At 52.6% G+C, this 24565-nt stretch overlaps 1 protein-coding gene across 1 annotated transcript; it reads left to right on the top strand.

Moving 5' to 3' along the window:
* Nucleotides 1–12356: 12356 nt before the first annotated feature.
* On the top strand, nucleotides 12357–13414 carry LOC140680651 (serine/threonine-protein kinase pim-3-like). The gene is made up of 2 exons (XM_072918618.1): nucleotides 12357–12910; nucleotides 13231–13414. The coding sequence occupies exons 1-2, from the start codon at nucleotides 12577–12579 to the stop codon at nucleotides 13332–13334; spliced, it is 438 nt and encodes a 145-aa protein (XP_072774719.1). The 5' UTR covers nucleotides 12357–12576; the 3' UTR covers nucleotides 13335–13414.
* The last annotated feature ends 11151 nt before the right edge of the window (nucleotides 13415–24565 follow it).

The raw sequence follows: 24565 nt of genomic DNA, 5'->3' as shown, positions 1-24565 counted from the left end.
CACACAAACACGCCCCAAGGAGCTGCACCCTTCCCTCCAAAACTGGGTACCTGCCACAGCCACCTTTGTGCTGATCTGAGCCTGTTTCTCCCCAAAACAAGGTGCTCAGTTTATCCTCAAAAAAGATAAAGGCCAAGATAAAATAGAAAGGATTTCAACCTTGAAAAGATTGACAACAGCATCCTTGTCTTCTCCAAAAAAGCCATCATTTCACAACTGTAATCTCCACACTGAGACTTTATTCCCTTAAAGTGTCCAAGTACACAGGCAGGATCCAGGAAGGCACTGAAGTGAGTCAAGTTGAACCCCAACGAGCTCTCAGCTCCCTGTGAAAGCTCAGACAAGCAGTAGAGAAAGAATTAATGCTCCCATTTCTGGCATCTAACAGCCACAGGGCAAGTGAAAAGTTGGTTTTAGAGAATGAAGAAAAAGCACTAAGTAATAAAAGGTGAGAAAAATCCATCGCTCCAACAGGTTAATGAAGGAAAAGCACTTGAAGAAAAAGAGGTAGATGGAGGAAAAAAAAAAAAAACCACAATTGAGAGTGTCCATGACACCCAGAGCCAAAGCAAGCCCAGGGGATCAGGAAAGAGGTAAGCATGTGCTCCAAACAACAGCAGAAATGTAGAGAGAGCTCTGGAGGGAACAAAAGAAAGAGGCAGCCTGAAGAAAGGAAGAAATGCCTCACCACAGAGTGTTTTGGGTTTTTTTATTAGGAGTCTCTTATATCATGTGGTAGAAATCCAGAAAAATAAAGGTCAGGAGAGGCATGGTTTATTTGGAACATTCCTGCATAGCAGACAAGATATATCCTTGTGCAAATTATTCCCTGCAGCACTCACATCTTTAATTGCTGCTTTTCCTCCTCCTGGGGAAGCAGGGTTGCTTTATTTACTCCAAGCAATATTTTCTCCCTCCTCCTTGGCAAAGAACAAGCTCCCATCTTGGCAAGTGCTCACTGGTTTACTAAATGCTCATCACACCCATGCTAAGGAGAGTGGAGCTGGTTAATTTATCACTTGCTACAGTGATTAACTTGCCCAGCTGCCAGGTTCAAGAGCCCCAGAGTGCCTCAGGTTAGAGAGGATCACAGAAGGAAAAGCTCCATTGAATTAAGCTGCTGCCACACTGGCCCTCTTTGCCTGTCAAACACATTCAGCTGCTCTGGCACTGCCCTGTGAAAATCCCCCATAAAATACAAGTGAAAATCCCTCATCACCTGTGAGGAAGCACAGCTGGGTTCTGCTCAGGGCATTTCAAACTACATGAGGTATTTGTGACCTCCCCTTGCAAAGGCAGCATCTCAGGAAAAGCAAAAGTTTCTTTTCCTGCACTCACCATACTCAGGACACCTTCCCCTAGACCAGGTTGCTCCAAGCCCCATCCAACCTGGCCTCGAACACTTCCAAGGGTGACACAGCCACAGATTCTCTGGAGCCTGTTTTGCTCCTCGCCCCAACTTAGCAGCCTCAGAGATCAATTTCTATCAAATATCTACATTTTTCTAGGAAAGAAAGATGGCAAACCTTGTTTGCATCTGACTTTGCAAAATCAACACGAGAACTTCGGACAGACTTTTCTTATTTTTCCCCATTTGGTGGACCATTTTCATTCTGTTGTTGTTTGGAGCGGTATTTTAATATATCTGGCTGAGGCTGCTTAAAATAGTACATCTTAAAGAAGAGACTTGTGTGAGGGGTGGAAAACTGAGCTCTTGCACATCCAGTGCTTCTGTTGTTGGAAGATTTAAATCCCACCTCTCTGGTGGGAAGAAATAGCTGCTACTAATCCATTTTCTAAAGTGTTATGCATCAAGCTGGCACTATTTTAAGACTTAAAAAAAAAAAGCCAACTTAAAAAAAACCTCTGCTCCTCTCCATTTTCTCTGTTCCATAGTTTAGGACAGAAGAAAGGAGTGAAAGATTGTTTTGGGAAAAATGTTTTCATGAGTCTAAAAATAATATAAAACCTGATCTGCCATACTCTCAGCTGTTAGAGCTCCAAAAGGCACTGGCTGTCATTGTGCACAGTCACTATTGTGGTGGGATTTCTACCACACCACAGGGCAGTCAATTTTTGGTTTCCTCCTGGAAATAACTACAGCTCTTCTGGGTAACATGGTGAAGATGAGCCTCTTTTAATGGCCCTTGAAACTGGACATGTGAAATGACGTGCACAAAGCCTCGTCCCCCCATTATAGACATTTCCTGAACAACAAAAATGTAAAAATTAAAGGGCACCCCCCAGTTTTAATCAAAACCGTAGATTCAGGACAAATACAAGGTCCACACAGGCTTCTAACATGAGGGAAAGGTTTTGCTTGTGTCTCTACAGGTGGAGAACTCAGAGGGGTCCCAGCAAAGAACGTGAAGCCCTACCACACACCGAAATCTGCTGACACCCCCACACCAGACAGTGCTTCTGCAAGTACGAGCCAAGAAGCCAGCACCCAAACCTGAACTGTGCAGAATTACCAGGAGAAAATGACCTGCCAGAAACAGCTTGAGAGAAAAATAGACTTTTATCATTTATATGCGTGCATGTTGCTTTTGTTCTTCTGTTTCAGTTTTTGCAGTGAAGTTTTACCTGTAATTCAGTCAAAGACAAATGCCTGGGTTCCTCTAGCCAAGCCTGCAAGCTCTTGAGCCTTGCACCTTAGCTAAAGGAACTCTGTAAAAGAAGCTTGACTGTTCCAGTAGTAATAAGTATAGTTTTAGTAGCAATACCCTGTACACCTCCAAGTGTGCAGAAAATAGTTGTTAAGTCAATATTTAGTATTTCAAATGGTTCAGTGAAAACAGGGGAGATGTTGGGAAGGATAGATAAATATGATTGTCTAGCAGAAGAACCACAATAGTACAGCCAGGATGAATATCATGCCCCCACTGGCTGGACAATAACCTCACCTACAGCGGGGTCCAAAAGCCAAATGGACTGTTCCATCTCACCCCCCAGAATGTACGGCTCACCCCACACCTGTAACCCTCCCCTGAAACATCAGGTGTCTGTGACCCCATTGGCCCAAGTCCTGTTCCAGCCCACCTTGGAGCCCCCCTTGATAAGGGGCCCCCAAAGGGCCAGACGCCCTCTTGGATCTTCCCCTCCCCTCTTGGAACTTCCTCCCTCCTCCTGCATTCCCCCTCCTTGAGTCCCTGCTCTTCCCTTTGTCTCTCCGCTCCCCCATCACCTCAGGCCTGGCCACGTGCTGTGTCTGGCAGCTCGAGGCAAGGCCTCTCTCCATCCCGAATAAACCTTATCCTCCAAGGGCAATCAGCAGAGATCTCTCGTCTGTATCCACCCAAACTGTCCTGGAACTTTCAAACGTCTTTACAGTCCTCCACATACCCCTAATAGTCCTAAAAAAGCCCTAAATTTTTTAAATAGTCCTAAAAAGCCCCAAGAACACCCCAAAAAAAAGAAACCCTAAAAATTCTAATTAGTACTAAGAAAGCCCTTAAAATAACTTGAAAAAATCTTTCAAAAGCCCTGAAAAAGCCCAGAAGTATCCTAAACGTTCCTAGAAAGTTTCTAAAAAGCTCCTGTTAGAAAACCCCTCAAATATCATTTAAAAACACTAAAAAAAACCCTAAAAAAGTGCCCAGTCCCCAGCCTCTACCAGTCGCCCTCTAGCTAGCAAATATCATCCCTTCCTTTTAATTAGGGTCACTGCCTGCAGCTGCTGGGAGGGTTTTGGGGCTGTCCCAGCATTAGGGTCACTGCCTGCAGCTGCTGTTGGGGAAAAATGGTGTTCTAGGGGTGCTGTTTAGGGTGAGCTTAGGGTTGGGGTGAGGGCTGCTGCTGTACCCTAACCCTTCCCGGTACCCTGTGTCCTGTCCTTTGCACCCCTAACTCTCAGTGTCAGCTCTCCACCTGTCAAGTCCCCCCTCTTTGCCCCTCAGCCCGTAATGTCAGCGTGTCACCCCAAGGCCCCGACACTGTCCCTTGGCCCCCTAACCTCCACCGTGCACGCTGCACCCGGGGTGGTATTTAGGGTGCGGTTAAGGGTGGTGTGAGGGCAGGTTCACCTGTCACCCACAGGCACCCCCCACTTTGTCCCTCAAGGCACCCCCTGCCTCTCAGCCTCCTTGTGTCACCCTCAGGTACCCCACTGCAGCATCTCTGTGCCACCATGGAGCCCCCCTTTTTACTCCTCAAGACCCCTTCTGCCTGTCAGCAGCCCCCAACCTCTGTGTCACCCTCCAGCCCCCTCCCCTCAGCCCCAGGTCCCTTGGTGACACCGTGCAGCCCACAGACGTCGTCCCGGCCCGTTTCATTTCGGTGCTGTCCTGCTGCCAGGGCCGCACTATCCCCACGAGTTCGGGCTCCCATGTGGTGCTGCAGGGAGCCACAGGGGAGTGAGGGATGGGGCAGGATGGGGAGGGTGAAGGGTGGAGAGAGAGTGGGGCAGCGTGGGCTGGACGTACAAATAGGGGTGAGGGATGGAGACAGGGACAGAGAAGAACAGGGCTGAGGGGAGGAGGTGGGAGAAGGAGGGGGCACCCCAGATCTCCCCGACCAAAGCTGCAGCAAAATACAATTCTGGTTGCCGGGGCAATGCCAAACACCTCCTGCAAACTGACATCAGGGATCTGGGCTGGCGAGTTTTCTTTCCCAGGGAAAAGGGACAGCGTTTGTGTTCAGGGGCCTGTGGCCTGGAGCGGGCAGCCGCCTGCAAAAAATCTGAATGGCAAAGGATGTGCCCCACACCCAAGCTCCCCATATCTCAAACCTATGCTGCCCTGACAGTCCCAAATGAACCCTACAAACTGACATCAGGAACCCGGGCTGGCAAGTTTTCTTTCCCAGGGAAAAGGGCCAGTGTTTGTGCTCAGGGGCCTGTGGCCCTGAGGGGGTGGCCACCTGCAAAAAATCCAAATGGCAAAGGATGTGCCCCTTAAAAAATCCACCAGAGAAATACCCATGTTCCCAAAAATAAAATTAATAAAAAATGACAACCAAACACATGAAACTACAAAAAAAAAAAAAAAGCAAAAAGCTTATACTAACAACAATAAAATAAGTATTCCTAACACAAGAAAGCCATAATGCCTCAAATCACCAAAACACAAATACCATCTAGAAATAAACACGTGGCCAAAAGATAAATGTAACCATAAACAATATCTCCAAAATTCTCTGCAAAAATAAAACATACATGGCAATCAAATAAGGCAAATGAATCAAACCCCTATAATATAATAAACAAAAATACAATTATCAATATTAAAAGACCTCACTAATTAACTACAGGACTACTTCAAACTCACCTAAACAGACACTACATACTCCCGCTAATAAAAGCCACCACAACCAAATTAAAAACCTACCCTCTACTTCATGCTATGACCCATAAAAACCACTGTAAACTTTTAAAAGCACATCCTTTAAAAACATAAGAACCAATCAAAAAGAAATCCAACAACAACGCTCAATCCAAAAAAAACCTTGTCATCAGCACCTGGAGCAAGAACTGTAACAACCAAGAAGTACCCCATGGCCCTCCTCATACACCAACTACGAACAAAAGAAAATGATCCAAGAAATTCCTCAAAAGCCCCACAGCAAGGAACGCTGGAAAATGAGAAGCCGCGCTCCCGGCACCAGGGGCAGAAGAAGTGCCCCCAAATGCAGCAGCACAGCCCGGTTTCCACCCTTCCAGCGCTGCCACAGCTGCAGCTCCCTTCCTTTGAAGCGCCAAAAGTGACACCACACTCAGGCGCTCACCTCACTTCAACCAGGGCAAAGAAATGTGGGCTTCCCTTCAATTTCATCCCCTAGAAGAGCAGAAGAGAAGGAGCTTTCCTCAAATGATGGCAAAATGGGGATTTTTACCTCAATTCAAACCCTTTAAAAGGAGGGACAACAGGGCAGCCCCCTCCGTTTTAACCTCAGGATGATGAAAATGGTGGGGAGCTACCCTCAAGTCAAACCCATCATACGACAACAATATTTTTCCCCTTCCATTTAAAAGGCAACACAGGGATTCTCTGTCTCCCCTGTGATATCCCTAACACCCTGGAAAAGGCAGGTTTTCCTTCAATCACTACCCTCAAAACCACAAGTGAAGGGGAATCCCCCACTAGTTCAGACACCGGTACCCTCAATTTGAATTTCTTTTGTCCTCAAAATCCTTTTTTTTTTTTTTCCTGGGGGCAACTGGGAGGGACTGGCAAGACGAAATTTAAAAGGGAAAGGAGAAAAGTCCCCACTACAAAGGCGCACCGGCTCACCTGTTTGGCTGCTGCTTCTCGGCACAAAAGTTTGTCCCTCGGCACCTCCTTTGAGCAAGGCTCCACGTACACAAGTGCATATCCAGGTGATCCCCCGGACCCTGTCCAAAGCGCCCATCGTCTTTCCATGAGACAGGCCCGGGAGCTCCCCATAAACTCCCCTTCTCCAGCAGCAGCTCCATGCAAAAGCCAGCTGAAGCAAACCCTCTCCCTAAAACAACCTCCCCCCAGCAGGAGCTGCCCCTCATCCTCACAGCTCACACCTGGGGTTGCTCTGAGCCCTCCTCATCCTCACAGCTCACACCTGGGGCTGCTCTGAGCCCTCCTCATCCTCACAGCTCACACCTGGGGCTGCTCTGAGCCCTCCTCCTCCTCACAGCTCACACCTGGGGCTGCTCTGAGCCCTCCTCATCCTCACAGCTCACACCTGGGGCTGCTCTGAGCCCTCCTCATCCTCACAGCTCACACCTGGCGCTGTTGCCACTCTCCAACAGCGTCTCTCCCTCTCCAGCACACAGCCCACTTCTTACAGACACAGATCAAGCAGAAATCTACTACGGGTGTTGGTTTTTCTTAATCCATCTGGTTACACGGTTAAAACACATACATGCATTGATTGTCATTGAGAGAAAGCTTTCCCGTGGAGAAAATAGTCATTTTGGTAGCACACTTCGATACACCTTTGGAAAAAGCAGAATCAGCACCAACTCCTAAGACCCCTGCTGAGGAACCCTGCCCTCCTTGGGACAACCAAAGCGGCAGAACTCGAAAAAGGAGGGGGAAAGTCAAGCTTGGAGTGGAAAAAGAGAACATAAGTACAGCAGCCTTTAAAAGTGCCTGCACGGAGCAATAGTGGGAACCAGTCACATTTCTTCTTTCCTTGCTTTCTGTGATGACATAAATATGAAGTAAAAACACCTTAAACAAAAGGCAGAGCTAGGATTTTACAGGTCTTCATTTTGGCAGGCTGCATGACAGACGCCTCTTCCGGGACTGCGACGGAGAATGGCAGAGAACGGAGGCAAAAGGTGCCGGAGAGCCCTTCCTGTTCCCTTCAGCCCCTGCAGCTGCTCCGATGGTTTCAGGGCACTTGCTTGGTTCAGCACGAGATAAAAACCTTAGGGCATGATTTTCAAAACTACTGCCCATCCCCAGTCTGAGTTTCCTACATTCCTGCATACAAATGAATGGATAGAGAGAGGGCTTCTTTCCAAATGAATTTAGCCATAGATACCTATTCTTTACCAATACCTATAAAAACGAAACACTTGCCAGGTTTTAGTATTCTACACACACCCCTCCCTGGGAATTTTGGGGCAGCTTTAGGTCCCTCTGCGGGACGGCACCCAGCGTGACCCCCACCCCTCATTCGCCACCCACCCACTCCCCCACCGCAGTGTGCCTCCCTCTCCTAGGGACCTCGGGGTGCCCCAAATGACATCAGAGCCCCGAGTCTTCAGCCCCTTTTCCTGACCCCCAAAGAATGCACAGAACGAGTCCAACTGCCCTGGACAGCAGCCCAGCACTCCCTCCCAGCCCTTTCCACACCTCCATCCCCCCCGAAAGGGACTCTGCCGCAACAAGAAAGGGGAGGCAGCCCCCAGAAGGCGTGAAGCCCCCGCCCCGCCTCGCTGTCGCAGGCCAGGGGCAGAAATTGGGAACGGCAGAGGCGGCGGGGACGCGGCACGGCCGGCACGGCGCAGAGCGGGGCCGCTCTCAGCGCGATGGTGGCGGAGCCGCAGGTCCGGCAGCGCCGGGCGGTGTCCGAGCGGCGCGGGGGGATCCGCCGAGAGCTCCGGCCCCGTGCGGGGACTCCCGCAAGGGCCGGGGGGCGCCGGGCTCCGGCCCTCGGGGCTTTATTCTCCGCGCCCCGAGCCCCGCGGCTGCGGGGGAAAGAAGGGAAGGGGCGGCAGGAAGAGAGGAGGGAGAGCGGGGCATGCGGAAGGGTGGGAGGGAGGTCGGGCTGTGGAGGAAAGCGGGAAGGGAAGGAAAAGGACGGCAGGGAAGGAAGAGGGACGGTGGATAGAGGAGGGAGAGAGGGGGAATAGAACGGAGTAGCGGGGCAGGGACAGGACGGAGTGAGGGCAGTGGGAGGTCGGGTTTGGGAGGGAGAGGAGGGGACGGTCTGGGGGTCAAAGAACAGGAATACGGGGAAGAGGAAGGAAGGGTAGCGGGAAAGGGAGGGAACGGAGCTGCTTTGGGGAGAGTGGGAAATGTGGGAAAGAGAGAAAGAAGAGGAATATGGGGAGGAGGAAAGAGGGGCAGAGAGAGGGACAGGAGGGGGAGCCTCACAGAGCCCCGGCTCCACGCCGAGCCCGCCCCGGCCGCCGCCCTGCCCGGCTCGGGGCTCTCCTGCTGCCGAGCCCCGCGGGCGGCCCGGCTGTCGCACGGAAATGCCCCAAGCAACATTAGACAAAGCAGTTTCTATGTTAAACCCTTTCTATCCTAGAAGGAGATAACTTCTCTACCTCCTTCGTCTTCTCATTTTTCTTCTTTGATTTCAAAATCAGACTTACAAAAATTTACTCCTAAAAAAGACTTGGTAAGTAGTCAATAAAGTAGTCCTGTCAATTTCATAACCTAAAGGTATACTTATGTTTTCATAAAAAATAAACTACATGACAGTCCTACTCACTGTGTCAAACCTTATTTTAAATACTCACAAAAATACCCCAAGATAAATAGTTCCACAACCAAAACAAAACAAGCACCACTAACTAAAACCATCCATCAAAACACATTGTGTTTATCAGTCACCAATCCTAAAAATATCTCTAGGATGTCCGGGGAAGGGAATCCACATCAGGTAGGAAGGAAGGCTGCCTCCCCTGCTGGCAATTTCCTGCAGTCACCGACCTGTGGCCCTTGCCCAGCTACAATCAAGAACACCAAACATCACTGCATGATCTTAGCTGCACAGCAGCCACAAACCCACGAGTCTGCTACTCACCATTCTCCTAAGAATGCCCGGATCCTCGGGCCGCTTCGGCCACGTCCTTGTGGCAGGGTCTGCCTGGGAAATGAGGAGACGAGGAGATGCGGCATTCCCGAAACTCAAGCGCACCCTGGCTCCCACTCACTGGTTTCCTAACATAAGGTCACCCGTCTCATGGATGATGGGAAGGCAATGCAGGTTCTATTTCAGGATTTTAAGTGCAGTTTTGATCCTGTCCCCCGCAGAATACATCTGGAGCAGGTGTCCAGGTGTGAGACAAAGAGAGACAGGGTGTGCTGGCTGAAGAATGCGCTGATGTACTGGTTTTCAATGGGATAGGATCCATTTTCTTCCCAGGGAGCGGCAAAGAGCTGGGTTTGGATTCAGGACGGGAATGTGGTAGACAGCACACGGATGGCTTGGATGTTACTGAGCAGGGCTTGCCCTCCTCAAGGAGTTGCAGTGTCACATTGGACAATCCATGTCCCATGCTGTGCCAGCAAAGAGGTGAGACCATCAGCATTCCCCTCCTCATCCCTGTGTCCTTCTGAAAGAAGAATCTTCCACCCACTCTGCTCCAGAGAGCTGGCAAGTGCCCATAGGGAGCCCCCTTACCCCTCCTGGGGCACTGCGGAGGGCGGGGCTGAGGCAGGGCTGTGACGGCACAAAGGGCAGAGCGCTGGCGTCAGGCAGGGCTGTGATGTCCCAGGGCTGTGCTGGCCGCAGCACTGTGACACCACTGTGACATCACCGCGCTGTCGCTGGGTGAGACAGGCCAGCGCTGGCAGCTGCCAGTGCAGTCGCGATGGGACGTGCTGGAGCCATGGGTGACGGTGATGTCCTGGTGACTGCGCTTGTCCTGCTGCTGGCCGCCGTGGCTGTCTGGTGGGCCTTTGGCCACCGGCAACCACAGAGCCGGAGCACACGGACAGCGAAGAGGAGCAAGTGCCCTGGGGCCCGGCCCAGAGGCTCATGGAGGAAGCGAGGAGCCCCTGTGGCTCCCAGGTTCCCCAGGCCTCGGGCTGCTCCTGGCGAGCAGCCACGTGCTCCCGCCAGCCCCCTGGGCAGCCCCTGCGGCTGCGGCCCCTGCCTGGCAGTGGCCCGGGAGCTGCAGGAACTGATGCTGCAGCTCTGGGATGGCAACGGGACACGTGCGCCCCTCTACTCTGGGATGTGGCAGGCGTTGTGGAAAGAGCTGAAGGAGCTGCTGGAGCGAGGCCACCTGCCCTGCTGTGGCTTGGCCAGCTCCTCCACAAGCCTCCATCCCTTCCAGAGGCTGCTCCCAGCGAGATTCTCCATCCCTGGGAGAGCCTCAAGGCCTGCAAGGATGGCACAGCAGGGGGGAGCCACCACCATCCATGCAGGAACCTCAGGCTGTCAGAGACCCTGCACCCTGCCAGAAGCCTCTGCTATCTCTGACAGCCTCCATCCCTCGCAGAGGCTCAGTGAGACCTGTCAGCCTGCGGAAGGAGCAGAGCCCGTGGACAGGTCTCCCAGCTCCCTTGGACTCACGGACTTCAACAACATGGGCGCAATCCTGACCCTTGACATGGCAGGGGAAAGCCCACAAGTCCAAATGGGAGCCCAGCCCGATGCAGGGGAGCCTGCTCAGGAGCAGCTGGTGGGGCAGCAAGTGTCCTGGAGCCAGCTGTGGTCATCCCACAGCGGCCAGGACAGCCAGGACGCTGTGCTGGTTCTGCCAGCTGGCAACAGCCCGAGCCTGGTGGTGGAGACGAGCTTTCAGAGGTTCCTCCATCTGCAGGAAGCTGCCCCGAGACAGCCCTCGAGTGCCGCGAAGGGCTTTCTAGTAGCAGGTGAGATCTTCTGAGGAGCTGCCTGAGGCTCCGCCGGGGCTCTGGAGGGGCGCGGCCTGGCCAGGCCAGGGCCCCTGAGAGCAGCGCAGTCGCTGGCTGTTTCCAGTGCCTTCGATGGCCCGGCTTGAAAACGCCCTGTCTGCTTTGCAGCCGCTCCTGGGTCTCCCCCGTGCCAAGCCTCGGGCTGCAGCCCCGGCCGTCGGCAGGAGCAGAGCCCAGCCCACGACGCCGGGGACAGCGCCGGTGCCGCCCTGCCCCGCTGCCCCGGGGCTGCCGCAGCCGCCTGTGCGCGCTGCCCCGGCCCGGCTCTGCCGCTCGCCAGCCCGGCGGCTGCAGGGCGGTGGCCGCTGCCCGGCGCGCAGCAGGAAGCGGGTGAGAGCGCGGCGGCCGCGGGGGCCCGGCCCGCTCCACTCGCGGGCACTTGCGGGAGGGGCGGGTCCTGGGCACAAGGCTGATGGCTCGCTCTTGGCCGCAGGGCAAAGGAGGCAGCGGCAGGAGCGGTACCTGCTGGGCCCGCAGCTGGGCAGCGGCGGCTTCAGCACCGTCTTCTCGGGCATCCGCCTCTCGGACGGCAGCCCGGTGAGTGGCCGCGACGGCCGGGCCTGGGCGGAGGGGCAGGGCTGGAGCTCAGCCCTCCTCTCCCCATGGCTCGCAGGTGGCCATCAAACGCGTGGCCCGGGAGAGCGTCCTGCAGTGGGACGAGCTGGTGAGCGAGCGGGGCCAGCGGGACAGAGCGGGGCGTGGCGGGCAGGGAGAATCCCGGGGCGGGCTCAGCGTGCGGAGCCGCAGCCCCGCGGGCCTGGGCACGCCGAACAGCGGTGCCGGGGCCGGGCAGGGGCAGCCCCGAGCATCCCCCGGGCGGGAGGAAGCGCAAGCGCCTGGGAGGCTGCGGCAGGGGGCACTGGGGCATCCCGGGCAGGGCGCAGCGCAGCCCCAGGCCTGCAGCAGCAGCAGCAGCAGCACCTGCCGCAGGCACTGATTTTCTCCTCCTCACAGCCCGACGGCACCCGCGTGCCCTTGGAGGTGGTGCTGATGGAGAAGGTGGGCTCTGGCTGCCAGAACATCATCCAGCTGCTCGACTGGTTTGAGCTGCCAGATAGCTTCATCCTGGTGCTGGAGCGTCCGGGGGCATCACGGGATCTCCTGGAGTTCCTGCAGGAGCAGGACCAGGGGTTCCTGTGCGAGGAGCAGGCGCGCTGGCTTTTCTGCCAGGTGCTGGAGGCCGTGCGGCACTGCACCGCCTGCGGCGTCCTGCACCGGGACATCAAGCCGGAGAACCTCCTCGTGGACCCGGAGAGCGGCGACCTGAAGCTGATCGACTTCGGTTGCGGCACCTTCCTCCAGGAGCGGGCCTTCACGGACTTTGCCGGTGAGCCCATGGCCTGGGCTGCTCCCGGTGCCAGGCACTGCACGGCCCCGTTCCCTCCCGGGCCGCGGCCTTCAGCCGGCTGCCCTTTGGCACGGGGCGGATGCCGTGCCCCAGGAGGCGGCTGCCGGCCCTGCCGACAGGGGGGCCAGCCAAAGCGGCTCCCGGCCCCTGGGCTCAGCGGGCCCACAAGGGCCTGGGCTGCTCCGCTGGCCTTCTTGGCCTTGTGGAATGGTTTCCTGCTTTTGGCCAGCTGGCTGGGGGATGCGGGGTGGCCTCGGGGGGGAAGCTGTGGCCGCGGGCGCAGCCCCTGCCTCGGTCAGGAGGCTGGTGCCAGGCTCTGGAAGGCAGCAGCCTGCGCCCGGCCAGCGCCGCCTGTCTCCCCTAGGAACGCGCGTGTACAGCCCACCCGAGTGGACCTGGCTGGGTTGCTACCACGGCCACGCGGCGACCACCTGGTCCCTGGGCGTGCTGCTGTACGTCATGGTCTGCGGCAGCCTCCCCTTCCAGGACGACCAAGCCATCGTGCTGGGGAAGCTCTTCTTCCGGCGGCAGCTCTCTCCAGGTGGGTGTCCGGCCTCAAGCCGGCGGGCTTTGGCAGTGGCGGCGCACGCCCGGCGCGGCCCTCACGCAGCTCCGCGGGACGTGGATCTGCCCTCACGGGCCGGCCGCAGGAGGGGCCCGTGCCGACGGGGTCAGCGCGGCACGGGCGGCCGGAGGAGGCGGCCGCGTCCCGCCGTGCCGCTCTCCCGTGCGGGGCTGAGCCGGTCGGGAGCCCGGCACGGCCCAGAGCGCTCGCGGCACGGCCCGGGCCCCGCGGGTGACGGGGGCAGCTGGGCAGGAGACTTCTGGCGGTGACCGGCGCTTTCTGGCTTCTCTCCCCAGAGCTCCAGCACCTGATCCGATGGTGTTTGGCCAAGCACCCTGCGGACAGGCCGGAGCTGGAGGAGATCTCGCGCCACCATTGGGTGTGGGGCCGGCGTTTTTGATGCCTTGCCGGAGCCTCTGCAGCACCCACTTACCGAGTCCCACGCAGGGCTGAGGACCCGAGAAATAAACAACAAACCCATTTTGGTGTTTCAGGGCTGGTCCTTGTCAGCAACTTCAGCTAAAGAGCGATTTTGGTGGGGAAAAGGGATATACAGGAGTCCTTGGGAGGCCTGAAACTGCTAATGGTGGTGGGGGAGAGCCCAACAGACTCCTCCTGCATATCCCTATCCCTTACACAGGGGAAGCCCTGGCTAAAATCCAGGGAAAACCGCACTGTGGATCCAAGGATAAGAACCAGGATCTGTGAGGAGATCGTACCTCGCGGGAGGCCATGGGGCCACCCCTTGCTGAGGGGTTTAACATTTTACAAAGATGGGCCATTGGTCTTCAAGTACAGCCCTGTGGTGTTCTTCCACTAGAACTCCTGTGGCATGCTCCTGTTCAACATCCACACAAAATTCAAATTCTTTTTCCCTGTCTGGAAGGGCTAGGGCAGGAGACTCAGTTCATCTGCTTTTTAACACTTTAAAATTCTTTAAAAATCTTTAAAATTCTGCCGGGCTCTTACTGGGCAGGGATGGCAGTGTTCTAGGCAGACATACGTTGCCCCAAAAGACCTGCCTTGAACAGGAGCTCAGCAACAGGCTGTGACCCCTTGCCTTCTCTCCCTTGAAACAGGGTATTGCTTTTTAGACACCACTTGTCCCGGTGGCTTCGAAGTCATTTGGAGAGGTTGCATATCTAATTTTCCACATTTCTGTGGGACTGCTCGCACTTCTGGCTTTACTTCAGCATAGGTCTTCTCTGACATTTGACACAAAGTTACAAGGGCCGTAGCTTCCTCATCAGCTTTCACAGTCATAATTGACATTCCCATTTTAGCCATCAAATCCCTTCCCAGTAAATTGTAATCACAGGTAGGAAGAAACAGAAATTCATGCATGTCAAGCCTATCAGGCACATTTACCAACAGTAGTAGTGGAAGTATTTTCCCTGGACTGTGTTGGCAGAAGAGGAGGCAAGGATGTGCAGAGCCATTGGTCCCGAGGTCATGGCAGGGGAGGACGAGAGGACAGTAGGGGCATGTGGTGAGGTGGAACCTGGCAGCATCTTGCCCATCCAGGGCACCCTGAGAGCCAGCAGAGCCGAGCCTGCAGTGCCTGGCCCTCTGGGACCAAATGCCTTCCCTCCCTTCCCTCTGCCCCCTCATTGCCTCGCCTCCCTGCCCTGCTGGGCTCTTCTCACTGCCTCCTCCTTGACCTCCTGGCACGGCCACTTCTGGACCCGGGCTGGCCATAACCTCTGGACAGGGTCACGGCCAGCCGGACGCTGGGATTTGGCACCTAGTCAGGGTTGAGAGATCCTTCCAGGCACTGAAGCAACTGGGAGACCACTTGTTGTGGGGCCACTGGAAGGACAGGTGTGGCCACCAGGCTGGCACTGGGGATGGGAGGTCACTGGGACCCCGTGTCCTGCCCACAGGCTTTCTCCCAGCTCTCCAGGGGTGTCTGACACTCAGCTCGGCCCTCCGTGGCTCTGCAGCCCACCAGGGCCAGCAGAACCCTGATGCCCAAAGCCATGCCAAGCATGGCTTGGCCTACTTGGAGTGGCTGAATCCTGTGGGAATTCGGCTCTCTGAGCATCCTCTCTGCTTTTAGCTGCTCCCAGTGTCCTTGTCCCACAGACCCTGGCTCTGCCAAGTACCACTGGCTTCTCTGGGTGCCAAAGGATTTCCAACAAGAGAAGGACAGTGCTGTTACAGTGATCTTTCACGTGGCATTGCCTGGGACAACTTGGACCAGAATAATATCTGTGACGCTGTGGCGTTGGATGGGTGTCTTGGTTTAAAAAGACAGGAGTTTGTGAAGGACGGCAAAAGCCTCCTGTGAAATGGAAAAGGTAAACTCCCTCCCTCCGAATTACAACAATTTCAAACATAAAAGGCCCTCAGGCAAAGATATGGAAATGGGAATAACAGTTCTTTACTAGGAGAAAAACTAAATAAAAAAATAATAATAAAAATGCAATTAGTACAAACAAAACTAGTGGTAGAGTCAGAAACCTGACACCCTGAGGAGTCAGGGTGTTGGTAGTGGTTCAGTTAAATGGTGGCTGTTCTTCCTGGAGTGGCAGATGAAATGCTGCTAAAGCAGTGACTTGTAGAAGGGTGTAGTTTTCCCTGAAGGTCTGATAGTAGTTCAGCTTGGCCTTCCTCTGGGAACCTAGCAGAGAAGAAAGCTGCTTCTCTGGGAATCCAGCAAAGGGCTGCCCTGGAGTCCCAAAAAGTGCTGATTTTATGCAGGTAGGAATGCATGGCTCCTCCCTCTGGGTGGAGCATCTCACAATGGGATGATGCAATTTTACCAGTCACGCAGTGAGTCATTCCATGGCCCATTAACAGAAGATAACTTCCCCGAGGGAGACATTGTTCTTGGAAGAGATAAGAAAACTGCCCAACCTCCAACAGATGGCAAATAGAATACATGCTTATCTTACAAGCCAGGACAATGGGATTCATCCCAATATGTCCCAACAGGAAGCACCTAAATCCTCTGCCCAAGGTCCTGAAAGACAAGGAGGTCCACGCTGGCTCAGTGTTCTCTGGCCCTTTCTGATCTGACAGGAAGGGATTGGACTCTCCAGGAAACTCCAGCCCTGATAATCTGATCTTGATAGTGGGAAAGGCCATCATTGGCACTACTGGGAAGTGATGGAAGGACAGTGCCAGCACCTGGACAGGGCAGCGTGAGATAACAGAGGGGAATGTAGGAGAAGAGATTATGGGACGCAGGGAATGGGGCTGCAGATGAGCCTCATTCCCAACGAGGTGCAGCTGTATAAGACAGGTGAACAGCACTGAAGGAAAAGAAGCATGGAATGCTGATGTTTATTGACCAACCCAAAAGAGTAAAAGGGAACTCAGATATTATGCATGTGAGGGAAAAGGGTATAAAAGTTTGTAACTGGGGAATAATAAAATGCTGGTGCTTGAAACCTTTCATGGTGTCAGTCATGAGTCCGCAGTCAGGGAAATTCCTGTCTGATTGACTATGCCACTACCATGAGGTCACCCATCTCATGGATGATGGGAAGGCAATGCAGGTTCTATTTCAGGATTTTAAGTGCAGTTTTGATCCTGTCCCTCGCAGAATACATCTGGAGCAGGTGTCCAGGTGTGAGACAAAGAGAGACAGGGTGTGCTGGCTGAAGAATGGGCTGATGTACTGGTTTTCAATGGGATAGGATCCATTTCCTTCCCAGGGAGCAGCAAAGAGCTGGGTTTGGATTCAGGACGGGAATGTGGTAGACAGCACATGGATGGCTTGGATGTTGCTGAGCAGGGCTTGCCCTCCTCAAGGACTTTGCAGTGTCACGTTGGACAATCCATGTCCTTTTTCAACAGTCCTTTGTGTGACGAGGGCTCCCAGGTAAGAATTTGAAAAGAAAGTTCTAAAAAACCCCAAACCACAGAAGCTTGCATGGCTTCAAGATCTCAAGTACCAAAAAGAAAAGAACCGCTGACTCTGCCTTGGTCCTCTTGAAAATTTGTTCCTTGTTGGTTTTTTGTATGTGTGGAGGGGGAAATTATTGCTTGTGTCTAAATCAGTCCCATCCTTATCCCCTGAAACTGGAACAGGTTCCTGCCATCATGGAGCCTCACGTGGGTGCCGTGGTTTTGCTCCTGCAGTCGGGGCCTTTTCTTTTTGGGGTCTCTATTCCCCAGGCAGCACATTTGTTACCTGAACAGTGCTTCAGCAGGAGAGAAACTCGCATGTCAGGAGCTCTCAGGTTTGGGAGTATCCACCCTGAGTATTTCAGGTATCAAACCTTGGAGAAAAAGAGAAAATTTTCTTGCTACCTGAATACTTCTTGTAAGAGCAGCACCTGTAGTATGAAGTGTTGAAGGGCGAGTGTCTTTCCTTTTCTGGAGTTCCTGAGAACAGGTGGTGTTCATTTTACCTGGAATTTGATCAGATACCAGCCAAATTGCTCATTTTAAGTTAGACAATTATGTTGCCCATAAAAAGAACACAAAACAACCGAAGTTGTTTTATGCAGCGCTTTATTGAGGGCCCTGGGAGCCTGAGGACTAATGTCCAAAGTCAGAGCCCCCCGAGCTAACAAATCATTGCGTTTATATAGAGTCTATATCAATGGTTGCTTAATTCAACACATATCTGTCGACGTTACACTCCAACAATCATTTATTTACAGATTAGTCCTTGTTTAAATTGAACATTTTTATAACTCCTCTTCACTCTGTTAGGTAAAAACAATATATTCCCCCAAGATCTACCTATCCATCTTGTGAATAATGACATGTTCTACCACAGCCTGCTCTTGGAATGTATTCTGAGATAAGTTCCTACCTCGCCAGTATTCCGTACTGCCCTTACCTAACAACTGTTTCTAACAACACACAGCCTATGGCCTACTAAGAATTCTAAGCCTTAGCCGAACTACTTCTACTAAACTTTTGCTAGTCTGAAATGCAACAGTCTGATCTCGGAATCTAAGCAGGGTCGGGCCCGGTTAGTACTTGGATGGGAGATCGCCTGGGAATTTTGGGTGATGTAGGCTTCTTTTGCTGCCTGCTGGCCAGTGGTCCAGCGGCGTGTGGTTGTGCTTGGGCAGCCATGGCGAGGGGCAGGAGGGAAGGGTCAGGTGTGCCTTGTGTGCTTTTTGTGGCTTGTGTGTGTGTGTGTTGTGGGCTCAGGTCTGTCTCTCGATTCCCTTGTGGGCAGGGGAGGCCCTTTTGGGCTTGTTGAGCCCCTGTGGGGTTCTGAGCTTGTGCCCGGAGCCGGTCTGGTCTGAACTAAGAAGCTAAGCTGGGTCTGGCCCTGCTGCTGCTGGGGGCAGCCTGTGGCAACTCGGTTCCTTCATAGGCAAACATCACCAGCCCCCTGTTGCTGTCCCCAGCCCCCTGTTGCTGTCCCCAGCCCCCTGTTGCTGTCCCCAGCCCCCTGGTGCTGTCCCCAGCCCCTGGTGCTGTCCCCAGCCCCCTGGTGCTGTCCCCAGCCCCTGGTGCTGTCCCCAGCCCCCTGTTGCTGTCCCCAGCCCCCTGTTGCTATCGTGTGGTGGTTTTGCATGGGAGGTGCTTATGGAAGAAATGCACAGAGAAGCTCTGAGCAGTTTCCTCCATGTCTGACACAAAACCCAATCAGTAATTAGCTCTGACAATCTGTTAAACTGCTGAGAAAGCTGATACGCCTCTGTGAACATGCACGTAAAAAAGGAAAAATCCCCTTCCTGGGGAGCCCACCAGCTGCAGCGGGAGGAGAGGCCGCGGGGCTGAGCTCTGGCTGATTTATTAAAAAATATGGTTATTGATCTAGTATCGATATCCAACTGTGACGGACAAAAACTCTCTAACAGTTTAAAGTTAGAAAGTGTATGTTTATTCGACGCCGGGCAGCGTGCGGGATAGCTCCCAAATACACACCGCACCTTCCAGGTGATTACAGAGTCTTTTTATCCATACAAGTATTGAATATACAAAATACAAATACATATTCATAATTTTAGTACATCCCATTCCCCGCTTTGTATGCTAATCACTCCAAAAGCTATTAAGCGTGCGTAGTTTGTCCCTTGAAATGGGTCGGTGGTCCCTTTTATGGGGAGGGGTCCCAAAATGAGGAAGTCAATGAAGTCTTCCTCATTCTGACCTTTCTACCTTTTCAATGCAAGTATGACAAATGAACTCTTGGTAGAACTCCCATTCCTTGTCTTCAATTGGTTTCAGAACAGAGGAGGACCACAATCGTCTTATGTTCCTAAAAGCTATTTATAAGTTTCTATATTCTTCATTATAAACCCAGCTAACCAAACATTGTGCTGACAAGCAATTAATTATTAGTTAACTGCTAACTCTTAACTTCATCAAGGCCTACTCATTTATTATTCTTATTTTAATTAACTCTAGTAAGGCTTATTTCTAACTAAAATCTTAGCTCCTCAAAATCTCTAAATGCCTTAAAGTTTACGTTTCAGTTATTACAAATATTCTTACAAAAGTCAATGTGTTCTGTGTTTTCATTGCTATTCTTCTGTAAATAAACAACCCTGATTTTTCACACCCCAGTTCTCTTTCTATTTGCTTCAGACACAGGCAGCATTGGCAAAGTTGTGTTTTCCGCTTGCTCCAGGTTCCCAGGGCGGGAGGTTCATGGGGGAGCTGGCACAGCCACCCCAGGAGTGGGGGTACCTGCACAGAGGGGTCCCACTGACAGAGGTCACTGTCTCCTTGCAGTCTCTCTGGACACACTTGGTAGCTGCAGGGGCAAATCCCAGCGTGCCCGGTCCCGTGGGATCCCATGTTGGGACTCAATGTCCCAGCCAGGGTGAGCACTGCTTGTGGCCCTGGGCTCAGCATGGCAGGCCTGGTGCTCACACCACTGCAGACTTCAAGCTGGCCATGCACAGCTCCGTGTTTCTCCCAAAAATATCACTGCTGCAGCACCTGGGGTTCCCCAGTGCTGGCCTTGTTATCCCTACTGCATGGAGGATCACATGGCATGGCAAAGGATGGATCCCATGTGGCATCCAACCTGCCCTGATCCAGGCTGGGCACCAGCAGGGGAAGGTGCAGTGCAATGTCTGCACAACCCAACCAGCCATCCGACCCCAGCCGCTGCATGAGATGGAAAAGCAGGTGGGGAGTGACTCCAAACAGCGCTGTCTGATTTATCTTAGCCAAAACCAGCACTGGGGGTTGTTGGGAGAAAGGGAGAATTCACATGTTCAGTGACACATTGGAAGGACCCTGATCAGATTCACAGAGCAAGGAGAAATTCTGCATCCCCGATTTGCAGTATTTTCTGCTAAAACACACACCTGTCAGCCCAGGTAAAAGCAGATGTTCAATAGAGAGCTGGGTGGGATTAGGTAACAAGCAGATAGGAACAGGGAAGCAGCAGTATGTGACTTCTGTGTAGTTCTGAATGATGGTGTTCAAGACTGAGCTGCATAGTAATAAGAAATGGAAAAGCAATGATGGGAAAATTAATAGACGTACACAACAATGGAGATGAGATTGGATCTGAGGCAGGACTTGGTTCCAATCAAATCTGCCTGGGAAGAGGCCTGGCTTAAACTCTCATTGTTTGCTTTCCTTTGAAGAACAACAATATCCAAAATATGACAGATGAATATTCCTGGGGTAGAGGTTGGTAATTCAACTGCAAACCTCAGGAGAGGAAGGATTGCAGGAACCACAAGAGGAAGACAAATTGTAGTCTCATCAAACAACAGAAAAGTCCAGTGCCTGTGTATAAATATACAGCGCTTGTGTTGAATTCTTCCAGGAAAATGCAAGTCTGAAGTGAATCCCAGGTGTTTGACTTCATGAAAATTAGCAAGCCCTGATTCGATTTCCTTCCCAGTCGGTGAATATGAAATCCCTGGGCAGATGCCTCAGTTCCAGGTGTAGGTAGAGTTACTGTATCCAGGAACCTCTCTCTCCTCTGCATCTCCCATTTTTCTGAAAACAAGTCCACACAGTGGCCCCAGCGGCAGCACGTGTCACCCTCTGAGCTGCACTCGCTGAGATTTAGATTTCAGCCCAACTGAAGAACAACAAAGGCTCCTTTGTGCCCATACCCAGAGACAGAGCCCAGAATTGATGTTGGAAGGGATTTAAAGGGCAAACACAGGTGGCTCTAATCCCCCTTCTCACTTAACCTCGGCAATGTAGCTCTTCTTTTGGCCAAGTTCAGCCGCCCACTCATAGAATCCTAGAATGGTTTGGCTTAGGAAGGAACTCATGACCATCTCATTCCATGCCCCCTGCCTTCCACTATGCCAGGTTGCTCCAAGCCCTGTCCAATTGGTCTGGAACACCTCCAGGCATGGAGCTGCCACAGCTTCTCTGGTCAGTCTGTTCCAGGCTCTTTCCAATCTCACAGAAAAGAATTTCTTCCCACTCTCCTTCTAAACCTGTCCTTTGTCAGGCTGAACCCATTCCCCCTTGTTCTCTCCCTCCAGAGCCTTTTCCAAAGTCCCTCTCCAGGTCTCCTCAAGCACCTTCAGGCATTGGAAGGAGCTCAAAGGTCTCCCTGGAGTGGCTCCAGCAGCTCCACATCCTTCACCAATTCCAGAAACCAACCAGAGTTCAATAAATAGGAGACAAGAACTAGGTGGTTCAATAATGGTTACCAACACACGGAAATGACACAGGAACCCTCAAGCCCTGTGGTTCTCTGAGACCAGCTCTGCATTCCTCCCACGCTGAGGGAGGGCATCAGCAGGAGGGATCAGCACTGCCAGGGCAAAAGGTGGCCTCTTTGAATGGCCCTTGAAACTGGACATGTGAAATGAGGTACACAAAGGCAAAGGCCAGGTGGACCTGTCATCTCTGAATGGCTCTTTACAGTCTTCCCAGGAACATGAATGACAGTCACTGTTTTGCCAGGGAAACAGCATCTGTTGGGAATGTGGTGCAGAAAATGTGCTTTCTGCTCCTCTCAGAGCCAAAATTCCTACCCATTCTTGTAAGTCCCTCTAAGATAAGGACCCTGTTCAGCTGAGTGACAGTGAAGCAAAAAGCAACCCAGGAATGCATTTTCCTGCTCACAATACCCTCCATTCACATGGGTGACTTCGCACTGGCACACAGGAGTAGGGAAGGAACCCAAACACATCATTGTACATAAAATCAGATGTGTTGAGGGATGAACACATCTCACAGGGATATGGAAACCTCCCCTGAAAACCCCGTTCAGGGAGAGCCTGAGCTCTTTTGTGGCTCTAGGCAGGAAGATGCTCAGGATCTCCCAGAGAGGCTCAGCAGGCAGTAGGATTGTGCCTGGATCTCGCTCTGGAAAGGCCAGTGGCTCAACTGAGAGCTGTGGGAATGATTTATAATGCACTGAGAGGGACCACAGACCTGCAAGGGTCTTTCATCAGGAGCAAAGAGCAGCCTGGAGCGTGGGGAATGCTGGATCTGTACCACTGTGTGCTCATCCTTCACCTGAATGGGGAGCTGCCCCCAAAGTTGCTATGTATCACTTTTATGGATCTTCTGTTAGGTGTATTTGGAGCAGCTGTTTTCTGTGGCTTTTTATGGTGATCCTGTAAGAAGCAGCCATTTGCCTGCTGTGATATCCTCACAACTAATATTATCTCCTCATTCCATTTGGTTTTATTTGGGTTTTTTTAATCTATTTGTTTGATTGGTTTGTGTGGGTTTGTTTTTGGGTTTTGTCTGTTTTGCTTTGAGTTTTTTGTTTGCTTTTTTATAAGTGAGAGGTGAACTTGGCATAGCCAAACTCAAGAAAATGTACACTAGGCTTGACTTTCCAGAAATTACTTTTGGCTGGGTTTAACTGCATCCTCCAGGCTCAGGATCACCAGTATATTTGCAGATTTTCCTCTGCAACATCAGCTTGCCCAGACTTTGTTCCGTGTTTCACAAATGGAGAAGAAAATGGATATTGTGCCAAGCTTCATTTCAACCTGCATCAGCATGATAGAAAAGAAGGAAAAAAACCAAAATAAAATATTCACCAATTAGAGCAGAACCAGTGTCCCACCATCTTCCCCTCCACTGTTATTAATTTTGTACATTTAGAGGCAAACCTGGGCCTAAAGCTTCCATCGCTCAGTTCCTGATGCAGGACTGCAAGGGTCCCACAAGAAAGGCTGGGACAGAGTGTTCAGAGTGTTCAACAGGGCCTGTGGCAACAGCACAAGGGGCGATGGCTTTCAGCTGCAGGAGGCTGATTGAGGTTGGATCTCAGGAAGCTGCTCTTTTCCACTGAGGCTGCTGAGGCACTGGCCCAGGCTGTGGATGCCCCATCCTTGGGAACAGGGCTCTGAGCACCATGGTCTGGGGGAACGTTGCTAAGCATGGAACCAAAGGCTCTCTAGCTCAACTGTCACGTCACAATCCATGTCCCACCTGGAACTGCCAGCAGCCAGCAAGCAGCACAACACAACTGTTGGCCCTGGGGTCAGCACACCCTGCACGCTGCTCCTGCCCGCTCCTGCCACCCTTCTTGTTCCTGCCCCCGGATACCCCCATCATCAGGTTCCATAGCTGCTGAAGGCCTGGATTGTGTCATCCATCCCTGCAGGATGATCACCTTTTTCCTGAGAAAGGTACGGTGCCATTCCATGCAGGGGGACCCCCCCAGCTGCCCGGGTGGGCTGGAGTTCTGGGGGGATGGGGTGGGACAGGGACCCCACTCTGAGGTTTTGCTACCTCTGCAGGCTGTCGCAGACAGAGAGGAAGAGATGGAGGTGGACACACAGATTGATACAGAGGAGAAGATGGAAGTGGATGGAGAGCATACTGGAGAGGAAGAGATGGAGGTGGATGTGGAAGAGGAGATGGACGTCGAAATGGAAGAGTGCACCGAGGACATGGACACTGATGAAAAAGATGAAGAGGAGGCCATGGTCCTGGGATGAAGACCGATGCCAGCAGCAGGACAGGTACGTGGTCCCCACAGGACGAGTGGGTTCCCTGCAGCCAGGCTGGGGCTGGGCCGGGTGGTCCCTGCTCTGGCCACACAAGCCCCATCCCAGTGCCTGGGGCCCAGCCCCCAGACCCAGCCAGCCTCAGCTCTGGCAGCAGGGTCCCACTGTGCCAGCCTGGGGACACACGGAAGAGCCCTCTGTGCCTGACTGGAGTGACCATGGCACCTGCTTTTCTTCCAGGACTGATGGAGATCCCGGATAGAGATGGCACCCTTTTGTACATAGTTTTAGAGTTTGTTGTTCCCTTTAGGATATAGGTTTTAGGGCTTGGTTTTTTCTTCTGTAAATACGTTTCAAATATTGTTGTTAGATATGTTCTTAGGTATATACGTTCAATAAATTGTTGTTATTACAAATATTCTTACAAAAGCAAATGTGTTCTGTGTTTTCATTGCTGTTCTTCTGTAAATAAACAACCCTGATTTTTCACACCCCAGCTCTCTTTCCTTTTTCTTCAGGCACAGGCAGTATTGGCAAAGTTGTGTTTTCCGCTTGCTCCAGGTTCCCAGGGCGGGAGGTTCATGGGGGAGCTGGCACAGCCACCCCAGGAGTGGGGGTACCTGCACAGAGGGGTCCCACTGACAGAGGTCACTGTCTCCTTGCAGTCTCTCTGGACACACTGGGGAGCTGCAGGGGAAATCCCAGCGTGCCCGGTCCCATGGGATACCATCTTGGAGCAGGGCTGAGCCTGCGTGGTCCTGCACAGCCTCATCCATGGCTCTTGCCTGGATACCCCCAGTGATAGTAA

Source organism: Taeniopygia guttata, chromosome 25 (genome assembly GCF_048771995.1).
Source record: "Taeniopygia guttata chromosome 25, bTaeGut7.mat, whole genome shotgun sequence".
Classification (NCBI taxonomy): domain Eukaryota; kingdom Metazoa; phylum Chordata; class Aves; order Passeriformes; family Estrildidae; genus Taeniopygia; species Taeniopygia guttata.
Note: the sequence above shows the minus strand (reverse complement) of the source record. Positions and strands in the feature narration are given on the sequence as shown.